The sequence below is a fragment of the Athene cunicularia genome (genome assembly GCF_003259725.1).
Source record: "Athene cunicularia isolate RWA chromosome 2 unlocalized genomic scaffold, athCun1 chr2_part1, whole genome shotgun sequence".
Taxonomy (NCBI): Eukaryota; Metazoa; Chordata; class Aves; order Strigiformes; family Strigidae; genus Athene; species Athene cunicularia.
This window is the reverse complement of record NW_020799095.1, coordinates 47,015,511-47,034,107: the sequence shown is the minus strand read 5'-3', so window position 1 is coordinate 47,034,107 and position 18,597 is coordinate 47,015,511. Positions and strand designations below refer to the sequence as shown.

Below are 18,597 nucleotides of genomic sequence, written 5' to 3'. Positions count from 1 at the left end.
CAGCACAGGGAAACAGCTGGGGTCTTACAAAGGGACTACAGCCAGGCTTGCTTTCTTGATTGAGCGTACACAGCTAGGCAGAATGGTCATTAGAAACGCAGCTTGGCTGATATGAATACCTGCCTGCTAGAGATTATGCTGAGGAAGCTGTATTTTCTTTGTGTTAAACCAAGCAATGATGTAATCAGCATTCAAAGCTAAGCAAAATATTGTTTTGTTCTAAAAATGAATGTTCCAATAATTAAGAACTCCTGTGTAAAGGTAGTAACAAAATTAGTGCAGTTTGAACATAATGTACCAGACTTACTGGACCACAGTATAGAAGAAATTAATCGGTCTTCCTGGTTTACTGAAAAGAATCAGCAACTCAATCCATCCAAAACATATCTATAATGTTATGTAAATTTAAGTGTATATATTGGTGTGAACAAGAAGTGGATTTGTAAAGTGTTTACTCATAAGCCTGAAATCAATAGGTTTGGCTATCGTACACGCAGGAGGTATTTTTTGCCATATAGCTCCCACAATTATAAAGAGATTTTTTTCCCAATGCACCAAGATAATGCAATCAGGTCTAACATCTCCATGATTATAAAGCATCAGGCTAGAAAATGTGAATGTGGAACCAAAGGAATATTTACACAAATGCATTGTAAATTAAATTCCTCCTGCCTTTTTGGGGGGAGGGGTAACTTGTTTATCATTGTGGCAGATGCTGAAGTAAGAGCTTTCTCTCTCACACCTGCAGTGGAGACTACGGTTTAGGACACATTTTTAGCTGCAGTTTGAGATTGTGCTGTATGACACCCCAGTGACTGAAGGGAACAATTCCCTTATTATGAAAAACAAACAAAAAAAAAGTAATATGGTATACAGATACGTTTGGAAAGGTTTCTTGGTAAATAGGTCTCTGTTTCCTGAGAAATTATATGGAATATTCAAATGTTAATTGAAAACAGACACTGTCCTTGGACAAGTTGACCACCTATGCAGCTCACTGCAACTTCACTGATTTACCAGCAGATAACTCAACCCTTTGGGGGGACTTTTTCTGCTGTTCTCTGTTTCTGTTGAGCAGTAACCTACTACTTTATTAAAAGGTCATGGTGGAAATGAGTCAGTTTGCTCTCAAAAAAGATGTAACCCAACATGAATTACAATGGCAAAACTAAGTCCTGACTAAATCACAAGTTGGTCAGTTTCTTCTGCACAAGCCATTCCCTACTAGCATTGATTTCATGGAGGATAGCACAAATCTATTAGACAAGGCAGTATGAGTAATGCTGTTATAAGAAATGCCAAAGAGTTTATTCCTGCTTTGACATTTGCTGTACTAAAAGGTGTTAATGAATAGTCTTCTTCATGTGGATAAAGTAGCTTTCAAGACGTGAAGCTGGGCTCTGCTGACCACCTGCCTTGTTATAGAAGCCAACTTGAGTTATGATTGCTCAAACTCTCTCCAGGTCATGTCTAAGACAGGTTGGAATATTTCTGATATTTTGATTTCACAGAAAGTGAAGAAAAAACCAGTTATTAGAATGTTGGCCAAGGTCAAGTAAACTTTTTTTGGTTGGGTTATGTGGAACTTCTAATTCAGCATTTAAGCTTGGGTCAGGGTCACTAGAACAGTAGGTTACCAGTATTATAATAGTCCAGAAAAGCACAGGCATGAAATAACAGTCAGTGAGGGAAATCAGAAAATTTAAAATGGAAATAAAACTTTACTAATTCATGGAAAGACCTGTTTGTGGTCAGTTTTCTTTTTGTATTTCCATTTTCTTTCTTTCTGTTTGATTTATGAATAGTTTAAAATGGCATTACATCTGAATTGCAGCCCGCATGATTATTCATGGAAGTGCTACTTGACATTAGTAATCGTATCAGAATCCGGTCTAAACATTTCTGAATTGGGCCCAATCAAAAAATATGGGATTTAATAGCACTGTGATTTGGGGCTGACTCATCTGAGAAGCTATTTTGGATTTTTAAAGGTATTGCTGTCAGTAACTAGGACTCGTTTCAGATTGAAATTTCATGAAGGCCATCAAAGAGCATTAAAAAAAAAAATAATAAACATTAGTGATCCTAGCTGTCTTTCTGTCTTTAAAAATACCTCTCTGTACCTGTTGATTATCAGACGGAAGCTGACTGAATCAGCAATAGCCTGTTTTTACCATTTTGTAAGTATATTCCATCACCAATGAAATTACTTTGAAACTCACAGTGTCCTGCTCATTAGTATTTAATTTGAAGGTGATCCCCTGACTTTAGCTATGCCTGGGCTCAGGTAATCATGTACATTTCCTGTGTAGTGGAAAGACAGAGGCAGATTCCTCCAGGGAATGATTCATCCAACTGTCTTACAGTGGGGAAAACATCTTCCTGGAAGACAGTAACCTTTTCCGATGGTACTTACAGAGCATTTCTACTCTGTAAGAGCATGATAGAGCATGTCATGCCTGTTACTAGCTGAGCCTAGGCATTCATCTAAGAGACTAAAAATCCAAGTATCCATCTAGGGAGTAACTTGGGAGAAAAGAGGGGAGATTTTCTGGACAAACAGAATCACAGAATTGTCCAGGTTAGAAAAGACCTTGAAAATCATCCAGTCCACCCATTAACCTAACACTGACAGTTCCCAACTACACCACATCCCTCAGCGCTATGTCAACCCGACTCCTAAACACCTCCAGGGATGGGGACTCCACCACCTCCCTGGGCAGCCTATTCCAACGCCCAACAACCCCTTCTGGAAAGAAATGCTTCCTAATATCCAGTCTAAACCTTCCCTGGTGCAACTTGAGGCCATTCCCTCTTGTTCTATTGCTTGTTACTTGGTTAAAGAGACTCATCCCCAGCTCTCTGCAACCTCCTTTCAGGTAGCTGTAGAGGGCGATGAGGTCTCCCCTCAGCCTCCTCTTCTCCAGACTAAACACCCCCAGTTCCCTCAGCCGCTCCCCGTACGACCTGTGCTCCAGACCCTGCACCAGCTTCATTGCACTTCTCTGGACACGCTCGAGTCATTCAATGTCCTTTTTGTAGTGAGGGGCCCAAAACTGAACACAGGAATCGAGGTGCAGCCTCACCAGTACTGAGTCCAGGGGTAAGATCCCTTCCCTGTCCCTGCTGGCCACGCTATTGCTGGATGCCATTGGCCTTCTTGGCCCCCTGGGCACACTGCTGGCTCCTGTTCAGCCAGCTTAAACTTTTTAACTCAGAAAAAAGCTTATTTTTTTCCAAATTGAAACTTTTCATGGGGAAAGAGTAGGCTTGTGGAAAGTTTATTCAGCTAGAAGCAGTGTTTACTTCTAGTACAAATTGGGATTTCTGCTTAACATAAGAAATCCACACTTACGTAGTGAACAGGCTGCTCATTAGGCTGTTTACTTCATGAATGAGTGATCTGAGACCAAATGTTTGCTTTTCCTGATCACACATTACTATCTATGTGGAGTGTACTGGTTTTAGCAACAAAAAAAAAAAAGTGAGTAATATGATATCTTCTTATCCCTTGAGATGATCTTTGGTGTTTAGGATTGAACTGCTTAGAGGGATATAACTTGTCTTTTCTGGAGTGGTACCTGACCTACAAAGAGTCAGAGAGCTGGTTCTTATATTTCTACTTTCTCTTAACATTATGGCCTTCTCAAAGAATTTGATTAATTTAGTGTATTTCAACTGAGCCCAGAATTTCTCTGAATTCTGGAATACAGTAATAAAATGTGAACTGGTATGGGCCTGTGTGGTGCAGGCTTTTAGAGTGCAGGTAGTTACTTGCATAACTGTCCCATTACCTTTGCATAAATAGTTTACTATCCTGTTAGTCCTCATACAAAGTTACCAAAACCTCATACAGCCTAGAGCCTACACCTAACCAAAATCTCAGAAATGTGAGGGAATGGGGAGCTCTGGGAGTGGTTCATGTATGAACATCCTACAGATCTGCTGCTCCATAGCAGGGATGTGGGATAGTAAAAACTTACAGAAAATGCTGGGATGACCACAGCAAACTTAGCAGCTCTCTTCCTCCCAGCAGAGCCTGCCATCAGCAAATCCTCACTTCCAACTGCTTGGGAATCCTGGCATCCCAGGAGTTGCACTTGATCTCCTTGCATATCACATAAAGCTCAAGCGCCTCAGTTATGCCACCTTGAATTAGCAGCATCTGCTGTCTGCGTAACCTTGGCACTCACACTATTTCCTTCCCGAACTTCCTTGACTAAACATTATTTCTACTTGCAATAACATTTCTTTACATCACCATAGTGAGATGTCCTCCCTTGCCACTTCTGAGCAGTTGTATGCTTCAAGACATGTTTGTGACCTTGGTCACCTTTCAGCTATGGAAGCAGCTGGGCTGTGTTTGGGGTTTTTTTCTCATGATGGGACTGATAAAGATTCATAGCTAAATTTCTGCCTAAACAATATGTAAATTAAATATAGGTTAAAAAGCTTGCTTTTGAAAAATAAAGTAGTTTCTGAGAGTCATTCTCATCAGCAAATGTTGTGAAATTTGAATTGTGAAATTCAAGTTATGAAATTATCTGTCATAAAGCTGAATGGCCAACCTGGTAAAGGACAAGTCCTGACTACCAGGGTGTTTTCTCACACAGTTTTAAGTTCTTACCCAGCACAAGGCAATGTGCATGTTGTTTTTTAAAACTGGAAAGATGAATCTGTTCATTACCAATGACAATATCCTTTTGCTATGACAAATGAATGTCGCTAAAGAAACTAAAAATTGCCATGGTTTTGCCTGTGAGAAATCCTTGTGTATTCCCCATTACCACCACAGCATTCAACTATTATACAGTATTTGTCACTAAAGTCAGAAAGTGCTATGAAACATCAGTGAGGAACCTGCTGTGGATTAGATATCTAAATTTCTGCTGACAACAAAGGGGATTTAACTGCCTATCTATATTTACAAAGTGGTTCTAATGTCTTGTTTAAGCTTGTAAGAGTCCAAGAAATCAAAATCTGCTACTGCTTTTGCTGTCTGATCCTCTTCAACATGTTGGTCCCATCTGCACTGTAGCACTTCCTCCCCTCATCTCCCTTTCATCAGATTGCCACTTTTAATCAGTAATTCTAGTGGTATCGTAGTACAAAAAAAATATCCTTCCTTCATTCAAAAGAATGTGGAAACTATTGGTGATCCCTGCTAGAGTCATTAGTCCTGATCAGGGGTGCTGCCTGAACTCAGCTAACACAATGTGATTGACCTAGGGCACTGGTGACTCATGACCAACATATTCTGTATTATAAAAATCACTGGGAGGAATCACTGGGGCACATTTCAGTGATTTTGAATGTTTTTTTAATAGAGGAGTGAGAGGGGGAAACAGAAAGCAGAGCAGAAAAGGTTGGTGAGGAAAACAAGGGAGGAAAGACTCCATGCAGCAGCTTATTGCTAGAAGAAATCTTGTTTAGCAGCTCCTTATTGCAGCTTTAAGAATTAAATGGGCTTTTTTAACAGTTGCTTTATTTTCATTTTGCTCCTTTTCAGTTTGCGTGAGATTCTTCCCATGCTGTTCAGTGGACATCACAAAATTTCCAGGCAAAATTTGGTGGAGACTGCGGAAAACCTGCTACAGAATCGTCGAACACAACTGGTTTGAAACTTTCATCATATTCATGATCCTGCTGAGCAGTGGAGCCCTGGTAAATGTAACAGGATTTCCTAGCTGCTTGAAAGTGAACATGGGTCTTGGAGAAAGTGTTCTCCAGTTAGCTGTCTCTAAGACCTTATGAGCCCTTACTAATCTTTTCTCAAAGCAAAGCATGTTTGGGGCTAAAACAGGTCTTTGGCTTTTCTGATTTCTCCTGCCTTTACCGTACAGTGATGAACTTTCTGTTATAACATAAAATTATGACGTGCACACATTTTGAAAAGCAAAACCTTAAGGAAGTCTGTGTGAGGAACTATCCCAGAGTTAGTAATTCAGCATCCCCTAACTGCTCCATGGTAGTTCCCATCTGGAGGCTTGTATTTTTCTCCAGGGATGGCTTTTTTCTTTTCTTTGTTTTTAGCACAGTTTGTAACCAGCAAAGCAAAATGAGAAAAGACACAGGGGACACTGAATTGGTACTATCTGTGAAGATAATGGACACCTGCCATGTTTTGAATGCACCTTAGCTCAAACCACCATACCTTCCCTGCACAGATAACTCCTGTTTGCATCCACATGAATGTGTATGTATGGAGGCTGGTTGGTCATTGCTCAGGAATCTGATAAGGGATCCTCTCCTCCTGAGATACCACTGCAAAGTGGGAATATCCTCCCTGTATTATCAGCCCTGGGCTCTTTGTAGCAATGTCAGCATATATTTATGTTGTTCATTTACATGTCAGGAATGTCACTGAAGTTCGTGGGCTTTCTCCCAGATCTTTATCCAGGCATAGAGCAAAGGGTATATCAAGAGTTTTCTAGGCTTTGGTCTGGTGGTCACTGATCTCCTCGTGATGGAGCAAGAAATACACCTACTAAATTTGCGGTCAGTGCCATGTTTGGACAGGCTATCCACATATTTCTGGAGGTCGGGATTAACTTCAGCCAAACAGATGAATCTGCCTTACATAGTAAGAGGAACATCATATTGGAAAGTTGCCTGCTTCATCTCATCAGGAATAATCACAGAAAGGCATGATGCAGGATGACTGGTGAGGTAGCAGATTTACTAAAAAGAGCTGGAGAGAGAACAGACAACAAACAGGATAGAGTAAACTACATCACAACACCACACAAAAACCAAACACCCCACTGGGCTCTATGAATAAGCATGTTCTTCCACTCCAGTTGGCATCAAGTAGGCCTCAGCTGGAGTACTGACTTCAGCTCTGGGCACTGCACTTTGGGAAAGACATGGGCTAATTGAAGAAACTCTATAGTAACACAAATTATCAGTGGCCTAAAAAAAAAGAGGAAAAGACAGAAGTACTGGGTTTATGTAGTTTAAAGAAAGTCTCTGCAGGTAGATGAGAAGGTGAAAATACCTAAACATTGATGGAAAAAGGAAAGGAATGGACTGTTTTCCAAGTCCACCAGGGATGAGCTGTAAATTCACCCAGGGGATTTTGACTTATTATGGAAAGTAAGAGGCTGAAAAACTTGAGTAAATAGTAGGCTGCTAAAAATTGTCATAGCTTTGCTGAAATCAATGGAGTCTGACAGTTTTTGCACCAGCTTGAGAATCAGCATGTTAATTTTTTAAAACATTTTAAAGGGGGCATGTCGCTTGCTATAATACACTTTAGATTAATACACTTCCTTACATATGTAATTAAAAGTGCCTTAGCTACTGAACACTGCAATATGAATCTCATTTAATTTTCATTGCATGCATTCATTTACTTTTTGTGATTTTCAATTTAGCCAGTGCAGTTCTGTATAAGGGCAAATTATGCTGCATTTTCTCACATATCAGCACTGTGCTTCAGTATTTGTACTGGAGATGTTGGAGGCAACACACAGTATTTTTCTTGTTATTCTTGTGTGAGCTCTTCCAAAAACTGAGCTCATCTGGCTACATCCCTGGGACATGATAAGTTCTTCAGGGAGTTTAAAAGCCAGTATGCAGTGTGTGGTAGTTAAACCATCAGAATATAGATAGATAGATAGATAGATAGATAGATAGATAGATAGATAGATAGATAGATAGATAGATAGATAGATATCTTACTACGAAAGATCAAAAAACCCTTCTTATGCATTTAAGCCATAAGCACCCCAACTGGGAGCCTGTGTTTTAATAGTAGTTGTGGATAGCACGGCAGATATCCTGTTTAACTCTTTTTTAACACACAAAACAAAGCACAAGAAATAACACTTAGTAATGCTCTATATTGCAAAAATCTCATGTGTTTTCACTGTGAAAAAATGCAAAACACAGGAGTTTTGTCATTGGGTAATATCCATAGCTCATGCAGAAGTACAGTGCACCTGAGGCATTTAGGTAGCATATTTTTCATCCCTTATTAAGCTGCCTCCTGACACAGAGTGTGCTTTTAGTAGAAAACACATAATGTACTTTTTGGAAAGTTAGTATAAAATAGGGAGAACAAAGGAGGGAGAAGAGGAAATCACTTTAAATAGTTTATTGTTATTTTTGCAGTAATTGCAAAGTACAGCAAGTCATCTGACAAAGTAAGTGAGCCCCTGCAAGAAGTGGTAAACTCCAGTCTTTCTGTGTATTGTTTTCTTTGGCTTTCTCCACAGCTCTTTCACACCCTTGAAATATCATTTTTGAAGGCAAGATAGAAGACCAAGTTGCAGTGCAAACGTCACCCCAAGGTGTGGGGACAAATGGACAAGCTTTGACACAGGCTGCCAAAGCTTTCTTGTCAGTTTAGTTATTGTTCCCTGGCAGGCAGAAGAGCGGTGTGACTGCCTGAGTGACAAGTAACACACTTCTTTTATCTCCAGGCACTGGGTGTTTGCTAACTTTTTTAAGTTCCTCAGACAATAGCTACAGATCTTAAAATATGTAAATACAGATAATTAAGCTGATTAGCCCAGACCCTCTCAAATAATGTTTCTTGCTGCCAAGTGCTCTGGGTCACTCGATGGGACAAGAGTATTATCAAAGCTTGGGTACCCAGCTTATCCAGGTGGCAGGGACACAGAAGCAGCTTGGGTAATGTCAGTCACTAGAGTATCTGGGGAAGCAGACTGTAGCCACTACTCAACTTAGAAGCCCCAAAACAGGCCGTATATATGCAACCATGACTCTAGGATCCTGCATTTTATTTGACATACATTTTAAAGTGAGAGCTAAATTGGAGAGCTATTGGACAACTTTATTTGTTTTATTTTTGTAGGTATATTGTTTTATATTGTAAATATTTTAAAGGGGTTATTAAGTTGCATGTATTTGATACAGATACTGAAAGTCCTTTGATAATGCCCTGCATAAGATTAGTTACAGAGGCAGATGGGATGGGTAGATAGATACCTTCACCTTTAAAACATAATTGTTCTGTTAAGTAAATAATAATGAGCATTTCTTGAGGCAGATAGCTGTAGTTACCTGAAATGTGATGACTGAACAGAAGCCAGGAAACTCTGGTACTCTATAACATGGGCAGGTTGATAACTCAATTGGTCATCTTCAGCAATAAGACATATATGACTAAACATAAGGGTCAGATTCTGCCTCCTAAAGACAGGCATCCTATGCCCTGGGAAATCTGAGGTGTCCTGACAGCAGTGACACAGCCAACGGTAGCTGAGACAGGATGCCTTTGGTCCTGCTCACGTATTCACATTCCCAAATTTAGGGTGCTTAAGCTGTTCTTACACGCAAAGGATGTCTTGTCAGTACAGCCAGTAGAGGCTGGAGTAAGATAGCTAAGCATGAGTCTGTTATAGGGGAAAGCTGAACAGATCTCTATTAGGTTAGGGTCAGTTCTATTTATGCTTGTGAGCTCTTTCTGATGGTAACATTAAAATATATTAGAAATCACAGACAGTACATGATATCCCATCAAATACTTGTATTGCAGCACCAATTCTTTCCAACATAGTTTAGGAGAAGTTTTTAATCAATCTTTTGTACTTCCAGGCTTTTGAAGATATTTACCTTGATGATCGAAAAAACATAAAACCCATGCTGGAATATGCTGACAAAATATTCACTTACATCTTTGTCTTGGAAATGCTCCTGAAATGGGTGGCTTATGGCTTCAAGAAGTATTTCACTAATGCCTGGTGCTGGCTTGACTTCCTTATTGTAGATGTAAGTATCATTTTGGAAGTGTGATGCTTCTTTTGTTGGGTTTTATAATGCATAAGAACAGGCTGTTAAGTCTAGCAGCTTTGTGTTTACAAAATGACAGCTGTCACTCTGATTCTGAGTAATAACTCTAGGCAAATCTTGAAGAAGGTCTTGATACGTAACCATGCATCCCCAGGAATCAGTGTGCCAGAGCAGAGAAGACCACTTTGTGTCGATACATAGAGGTGTCACCTTGCTAATTTGAGTCACATTCCCTTCCTGTCCCTAGGAGCTCACTCTTTCTTTTAGCTTTTAACATCTCATTCTACATTCCCAGCTAGCACAAGGTCTGGTTACCTCTGAATGCTCCACACATGACCTTTAGACACAAGTCTTTCAGCAGATTAGAGAAGCTGTCCTTGGCGTAGTTTCCCAGTGAGGCTGCCAGCGGCACATAACAGTATGTTCAGTACCATCTCCCAGGTATTTCCCAGTGAAGGAGTCCAGAAGGTGTGAATAGTCCTCTTGTCAACGTGATTTCCCTATTACGAAACCTTACAGAATACTCCAAATCCTTGAAATATCACGATGCTTCTTTCTCCTACAAGGATAATCCTTAAAAGTGAGTAATAGCTGAACAAAGGAGAGGTCATGCCCCAGGAGTGTTACTAGCACCAGGTATGTCTCCTCTTGAAGTTTCACGTTGCCTGGATGCAGGATCAGCAAATACAGGAAAAGCCAACAATACTGCATCCTTCAGATGAAGCTTAACATTGCATCACAGTGTATCAAAAAGGAGGCAGTTATCTCCCTGAGGTCATTTCATATTAGCTTGAGGTATTAATGTGGAAGACTGGCAGAGCTCTGCCATGACTGCGTAACTTATTACACTTTTGATAAATTATTTTTCCCCATTTTACATCTGAACACTGCCTCAGGGGAGAACTGCACTTTCTTTGGCCCCAGCCCAGGAAAGCACTTCAATGGGACGATTTACTTGTTTGAAGTTATGGACATGTCTAAGTGCACTGCTGGATCAGAGCCTTTGGAAGCTACTCCAGAGCTTTAATAAATTGATTTATGAAAAGGAAGTTCTTTACATAAACTGTAGGTCATAAATTCCTTTTTGCATACATGCTTGGAAACCTCTTAAAGGGAAGGCACTCATTTTCACAGATTAATTTTGATAGAAGGGGAAGGCCTGGTTTAATTATCTAACCACAAAATTGGAAACCACCGGTTCCTAAGTTATAGCCCAACCCTGTGCTTACTGTGGTTTAGGTTGAGTGACATAGCTTTTCTTTCCTGGTTTCTCCATCTGTAAAATGGGACTAACAAGACTCACCTAAAGTGTTATATGGATTTCCAGGAATTTGTTATTGGAGTTGCTGTTTTAATGAGCTTTTGAAGACTAGAAGGGCTGGATGAGGGTTTAATATTGTCACAAATATAAGGAGAGGCCTTCCTGACAGGAGCAACAGTTTGCACAATGAATTCACTGAAACAGTTTGGAGCTCTGCTGTGTCACTAACAGTTTGAAATGAGTTCCATGCTTCTTAGAAATACATACTTTGTAGCATAACATCTAGTTAATACCGAAGAGAGTAAAACAAAAACTGAGCTATGATAAAAAACCCCTTGGAACAGGAGTTATGCAAGAATGCAAAGTCAGTAGGTAACCCCAAAATTTAGTTACGTGGTTGTCTTTTAATATGGAGTTTTTGAGTATAATGACAGATTTCAGAGACAGTCACAGGTGGGCTGGGAAAAGGGGCTTCACCTTCCCTGCCACACATCCAGAGCACATTATGGCATAAACCAGTTCTATGGGGGAAAGGGGACCATGGTCCCATGGGACTCCCCCTTGTCCCCAGAAAATCCACCCCGTCTTACTCACCCAGAATTTTTTATTTTCTTAACCCACATTTAAATGTTGTTTTCGCAAGCTCCCAATCCAACATAAAAGTTTCTTCACCCTTGAGTTGTTTTAGTTATCTATTAGCTCTAGGAAATCTCTTGCCCTTTAATGTTCTCAGTGAATAAAATTTTTCACCAAGCCTCATTCTTCTCTTCAAAGTAATTTCCCAATGTAGATTATGAGAACCTGGTACTATATTTTTAGCGGGTTTAACAGATGCTCTTCTCCTACCCTATTGCTCACACACCCTGCCACTCTGAATTGGCAGAGTACCATGCTATCATTTTTCCAGCACACTTTTTACTTTAATTTACATTTTCTTTTTGGTCCTTTGAGAACCAAATCACTGCAACTGAGCTGCAGAAGGGAGTGAATGGGTGAATTAGCTGCTCCAAAAGAAGCAGATGAACCACTTGTCTGATTTTCTCAAATTTATTTGTTTAAAATTATTCACTTAAAAATTCCTGATCTGCAAATTATTCATTAGCAGTTTGGTATCAGTATTCAAAATTCAAGCTGTGATGGTTGATTTTTCATTGGACATGTGAAACCATCTATCATCTGTTTTCTCATTGTAACTCAGAATCCTTTTTCTGTTGTGAATAATTCATAAAAACAGCTCAAAATTTGCAAGTATTCACTATTTCTAAATGGGAAGTGTATAAGCATATTGCTGCTGGTTTGGGGTTTTTTTTTAATTTTTTTTTTCTGTACTTACCCTTCCTTGTGAAAGAGCTTTAACACTGATTTGGGCCAGTGGAACAGCAAAGGCTCCATCTGACAATTGTGGATTACTAAAGAAAATTCTGTCTTGCAAAGCCTGAACATCAAAACACACAGTAATCCACAAACTGAGAGCTATTTTTGCTTGATGTAGAATCCCTAAAGGATGATCTCTGATAATGGGCTTCTCTGCATCTCAAAGAAGTCTGCTAGTGTAGCAAAACCGTAAGAGAGTGCTTTTAAATACATTGCAATACAGTAAAGTCCTATCAATAACACCACAAGAGATTTCTTTGGGAGGAAGGGAGAAAGGAGTAATCAAACCACAAAATACAGGCTCATTTCAACTTAGAGCACCTGGGAAAGATGCCTTAGATGTCTGCTGAAATTTGGATATACTGAACAAAGAACATTACTGTACATCTGTACATGTTACCTCCCTGCAAGAAACAAGTATACTGCTAAAAGTGACCCCCTTCTACACTGCAAATATAGCCCCTCTGTGCTCATGAACTGGAGTGGTGGGTGCTCAGTCCACAGCTCTTTTCGAATGAGGGAAAAGCAGAGACCGTAGTATGCCTGAAGTGTAGACAGACATCAATATCACCATCAGGAATGGTGTTTATGCACATTCCTCTTTGCTAAAATGCACAGGCAAATATTTTCATGAAGAATATTTCCAGGCATTCATGCAGTCAAAACCTCTTCACACAAAGCAGATTTACCAAGGAGTCTAAACTTGGCCAGAGATTGAGGTACATGGCATTCAGAATGAATGTTTATAAAATCTGCTCTCAACCAGGCATGTCCTGCAACAGGCAGAGATGGTTGGGGTTTTAAACAAGGAGTAGATAAACTCCACCACTTGTGCATGTTGGTGTCATATTTGATGTTCCTTTCAATTGTTTCCTCTGACCTATAAATATTATCTTGAACTTATCTAGTTTGAGCTTCAGCCAATTAATTCTGAGCTATGTCCCAGTCTCTGTTGACAGCAGATGGAGTATTCCCTTGCAGTGGTCAGTTTGGGAAAGACATCAGTCTGGACCTTAGTGTTATTCAAAGACTGGAGATGTTGTGGTCAACAGCTTCTTCACTCGCTGATCATGCATTGAAGGTGGAGGGGAGAAACCAGTACCCTACAAAAGCTGTCACAAGAAAGCTCTCAGGAAAGGGATGTAAAATCTCTAACTCATTAGTAAGACTACTCAGCCAAGTTTCGTTGCCAGTGAATATACAGAAAAATCCTCTTAAACTGGCATCTGTCTACAAAAGTCCATTTTCACAAATCAATCATCTTCATTGCAGCTTTTGGGTTCAATTTAATTGACCAAAAGTTAGTCCCAATCCAGGCTTAAAAGGAACCCTGATTGTCATTTACTGATTTCAAAGACAAGGGGAGATGAGGGTTTCTCCACCAATTCTTCTTAAAATTATCCCGTTTCAAGATCTGCTACTTGGGGAAAGATGTTTTCTCAGACAATTGCTTTTTTAGAGATGCTGGCAGCCTCCTTTCCCTTCAGCTGTCTCCAGCAACAGGTCCTAATGCTATGTCCTGCAATGGAGAAGGAACATTCATCTCTAGTTCTCAATTTTTTGTCTTGATGTCCCACCACTTTCTCTCCTAGCTGCACTGCCATGTGGAAAGATTGCTCCTTCTATCCTTTTTCCCACAGAGCCTGCTCTGTCACTGTGGAGGCAGTGGTGCACAACAGCTTTAAGCAATATATCTGTCTGCAAAGTAGTTCAAGCAAGGCTCAACAAAGGATTTGGAGGTCACACATCTCAAATGAGTTATTTGACAACTCTGCTAGGCACAATTTTGTAGACACTTTCATGGAAGTTAAATAATATGTACATTTCACAACCCCCTATAACTTTTGTGAGTGGTTTCTGGTGTTTGCCTGGAGCTGCTGAGTTCGAATCTAGAGGTCTGTATTCCCCATTGAGCAGCTTCCCAAATTTCCTGTTTGCTGCCCAATTTCCTGTTTGCATGTTTAAGAACTGTTCATTGATGTTCAGTCAATGGACCATAATTCCCACTGCATGCTTTAAAAAATACAGATATTACATTTTCCGACATAGTTTACTGAAAAGCACTTGCTCTAAGATTTTTACTTCAGATACTTTACTGCTAGGCGAGTTAAGAAGCAGCTAATAATCTCTGAGTTTGAGATGAACAATTTAAAACTGTCTTTCTATCCCTAGTAAAAATGGAATTGAATTAAATTACGCCCTTGTGTTGTATTGTCTTTAAGTGACAATTAAAAACTTGCTGTGTGAAGTAAATATTGATGGTTTATGATTACTTTAATTGTTTTTTCCATCTGTATTCCCTGTTGATTAGCAAGGTGATTTCTGTTTGCTTTACCAGTAATTACACAATCTGCTGTAATGAGGTGTTCTCAAACAGCACTGAAATCCAATTTGTATTCTTGGGAAATTATCCTAAAAGCATGTGAATTTCATCTAGTTTCTGTTCAGAAAAACACACAGGAGCAGAATGACAAAAATATAACCACAGCAAAGTAAAAATAATACAGCTTGTCACTTGGAGAAGCATTTTAAGAATTAATTTATTGGTGCTCACTATAAATTATCAAAAATCCACGGGTTACAATAGGGTACTATTACTTCAGAGTTCTTTTCGTTTTCTTACAGTTCCTCAAAGCTCATGTGGGATTTTTCAAGGTGTTTTAGTGCACATTCTTCTGGGCCTCTGCTGATGACATAAACCTCCCAGATAACTAATAGGAAAGAGAATATGTCTCCAGAAGCCAGTGAGCCTGGTTCTGAAAAAAAAAAAAAAAAAAAAAAAAAAAAAAATGCTGATTTACTACATATTGGCTAATTCAGGATAAGTGAAAAAAAAAATCCACATGAAGATGAGATAAGTGGTTTTAATGTGTGTTAGCAGGTCAGCCGATGCTGTAAATCTCCCTTCTGCCTCCCCACATTTTATCTCAACATAACACATGCAAAAACATCCAAATGTCTTGTCTTATCTTGGTTTGCACCTCATGTTAGTTACCACGTAGATGCTAAAAGGAGAGCAACCCAGCTTTGCCAAGTGGAAGCACAAGCTCGATTTCAGACAAGGCACAGAAGGACAAAGCATGCTCTGACTGGAGGAAAAAGGACAGTAAACAAAGGTGAGGGGAAAAGTCCAGCAGTAAGTGCAGCTCACTGCCTGCCTACATCTTTCAAAATGGTTGCAAGATTAAGAATTACTTCAATTACTGAAGAATTTCAATTGCTGAGGGAGAATTTCAGCTGTTGCAAGTGGTATAGAAAACCCATCTCAACTCAGATTGTTGAATTAGGTTTACCAAACATTTTTGTTAAAGTTATTTAAAGATGGAGAACATCTCAATGTCCTTTTTTAGAAGAATATACTTTAAAATAAAATAGTGAATAAAACTGTGGAGCTCTTGCATGCAGCTTGCTTGGCCCTTTCCATTACTGTGAGAGTAGCAGTCAAATTCCTTATACAGTGATGTTCTCCCCTGCACAAAGAATCAGAGCTGGGAGGGATATGTAGGCTGTATTTAACAGTCCAGAGTCCCACACACTCTGCAGGGACAGAGGAGGATTGTCCTACAGTTCCTATTCCTGATGACCAGCACCTTTGCATGCCACAATTGTTGCAGACAGAAAAATATCTTCCCACCACCCTTGGGACTCCATCCAGGATGGTCAGTAGCAGCTCAAGAGACTGGTGCCAGCGGGAGGGGGAAGGAAGAAGTGGAGAGAGAGAATAAGCCTTCAGAGGGGTCACAGGGATCCTTTATCTGGGACTGGGGACAGAGATCAAAGGAATTGGGATGAAATTTGAAAGCTGTGCTCCAGTGGTGTCAAGATTTTGTACTGGTCTCCTACCCTGTCTTTGGGGTGCTTTGTGCTAAGGCAAATGAAGATGAAGACTCCTACTTGTAGTATGTACTCCTACTGGTACTATTGTCTTTTCTGGCAGAAATCAGGGATCCTATAATTCTTCAGAGTCCCTCTCTATCTTAACATATTCAATACAATACCAGGATCAATCAGGTTCAAGAATCCAACTAAACAGAGATTATTTTCAAGCTAAGATTGTCATATTTCCCACATCAACTTGGTATTTTTCATATTGATCTGGAACATTTGATTAAATAAATGCTGTAGCATATCAAGCAAATCCAGAACAGCACGTTGTGGAAACAGCCCAAACAGAATTTTCTCTTTCTCTCTTTTTTTTTTTTTTTTTTTCATGATGTCCTGCATAATTAGGGTTGATCCTGATCCTGCCCAGAAATAAACATGCCTTCAGCTCAGGACCTCAGCTCCCACCAGCTGAGATGGAAAAGTAGCAGAGTCAATGTGGCTGAGCCTCTAGGGCAATGTTCTTTCATTAATCACTATGCCCACCCCTGGCATTGTAACACTATCTTCAAATAATTAATAATAATATTCCCATCTACTCCTGACAACAGCATTCAGCATCAAGAAGGTACACTGGGATGAAATGTGCAGTGGGTTTGGAGATCTTTTTAAGGGGAGAATAACTTTCCTCTTCAGCTGCCCTAAATCAAGGTTGTCTCCACACAGCATCTGGATGAGAAGCAGAACACAGTCAATGATGAAGAAATTATTTTCTTCTAAATCCCAGTAGAAATACCAGACTTTTCAAGGCAGCTGCACCTGCACAGTCACCACTGCTGCAACAAGGAGAAAGACTGGTCTTGGCCAAGGTTTGGCTGATCAGGGAGCACTGTATGGTCCCCAGAATTCACAGCAATCCCTCTGCCATCCCTACCCAATGCTGATAAATGGGACCTGGAGGTCTGGCAATGGTGGCTGCTTAGAGTGAAAAGGTGATGTAAAATAAGCTGAAAATCCATTTGGAAAGGGTGAGGTGGGAAAACTGCAAGCCAATAAGTCAGTTTGCCATCTCAGTGGATGCAAGCTCACAGCAGCAGGTCTTTTGACTCGCCCTCAGAAATTAGCTGAGGTTTAATTCTTGATTTGCAGCCATCTGCCTTGGGAATTGACTGGAGTTGTTAGAAAAGCCTGAGCAGGTGTATAGGAGGTGACAGATTAAGAGAACAGCGAGATGTAAAGAGGCTCTTCTGGAAACCACCAGGAAGCAATTAGGATGCAGGAATGGTTTATTTAAAAGCATTTAAGCCAACAGGAGTGGCACAGGCTGTTTGCAACAAGGCTGCCCTCTGAAAAGGAAACATTGCTCTGAAAAGTATGGACATAAGGACTAAGAAACAAGCTGAGAAGATGGAATATTAACAGAGTTTCACAGCCTTTGTTTGAGTAGTAGATGAGGAATCAAAAAAATAACAAGAAGAGGAAATGTCCTGCTGAAAAAACATGAGTGGATGATGTAAAAGCCTTTTTTTAACCTGAGTTATAAGAAGGAGTGTCAGGCTTTCCAGGAGGTAATTTTGTTTATAATTAATCTAGGCACTTGTGTAGCCTATCATATTATAATACACGAGAGCACTCCACAAGCAGTAATGAACTCTGCTGCTGGTGAGAGAAGCTATTCATTAACTTGTTTGCAGATGCACTTTCATCTCCATGCTATGGACTAGCTCCTGAGCAGTGTTAAGGAGTTTGTAGTGTTTACCTGAGTGTGAGGGTTGTGATTCAAGGAAACAGCAGAGATGAGAATTTGATTTAGGTCACTGTAGTGTCTCTCTAGTGCCCTAACTTTAAGACTTTCCTTTAACATTATGTCCTTCATTCATAACATTCAATTTCTGGATTGACAGGTGCAATCATACAATTAGACATCTATATGGCAGAAAATGTAATATTGGAGTGAAAAGGTAAAGAGATGTTTATTATCATCACAGGTTTTTTTAAATATCTGCTCAGAAATGGTAGATGCTAAAGGGAATACCAACCTCATTACATGCCCTTTTCTCCCAACAGTATTTCAGAGTGGCAAGAAAGTTCCATGTATTTCATTTTATTTGCAAATTCCCCTTTTCCTGTAGTTTTTACAGTTTGCATTTGAGGTACAGGCCTAATTTTGTTCCTTTTCAAATCAAGGGGAGCAACTTGGGACCACAGGCCTGGCTCTTAAAGACATTGGGCTGCCACTCTGGCTGTGAAGATATCTTTGGGTATCCTTGGCAGCAATGGACAGGAGAAACCAGACTGGATTGAAAAGAGGCACCCAAAGTAATCCAAGCTCTCTTTCTTCTACTTTTTTTTTTTTTTTTTTAAGAAAAAAAGCACAATTA

At 39.9% G+C, this 18,597-nt stretch overlaps 1 protein-coding gene across 3 annotated transcripts in view; it reads left to right on the top strand.

Moving 5' to 3' along the window:
- LOC113476396 (sodium channel protein type 5 subunit alpha-like) overlaps nt 1–18,597 on the top strand; it is a 219,620-nt gene that overhangs the window by 172,689 nt on the left and 28,334 nt on the right. For all 3 annotated transcript variants that reach the window (XM_026841936.1, XM_026841937.1, XM_026841935.1), the window contains 2 exons: nt 5,510–5,664; nt 9,565–9,738. In XM_026841936.1, coding sequence (XP_026697737.1) covers nt 5,510–5,664; nt 9,565–9,738 — 329 coding nt within the window. The remainder of the gene's footprint in view (nt 1–5,509; nt 5,665–9,564; nt 9,739–18,597) is intronic.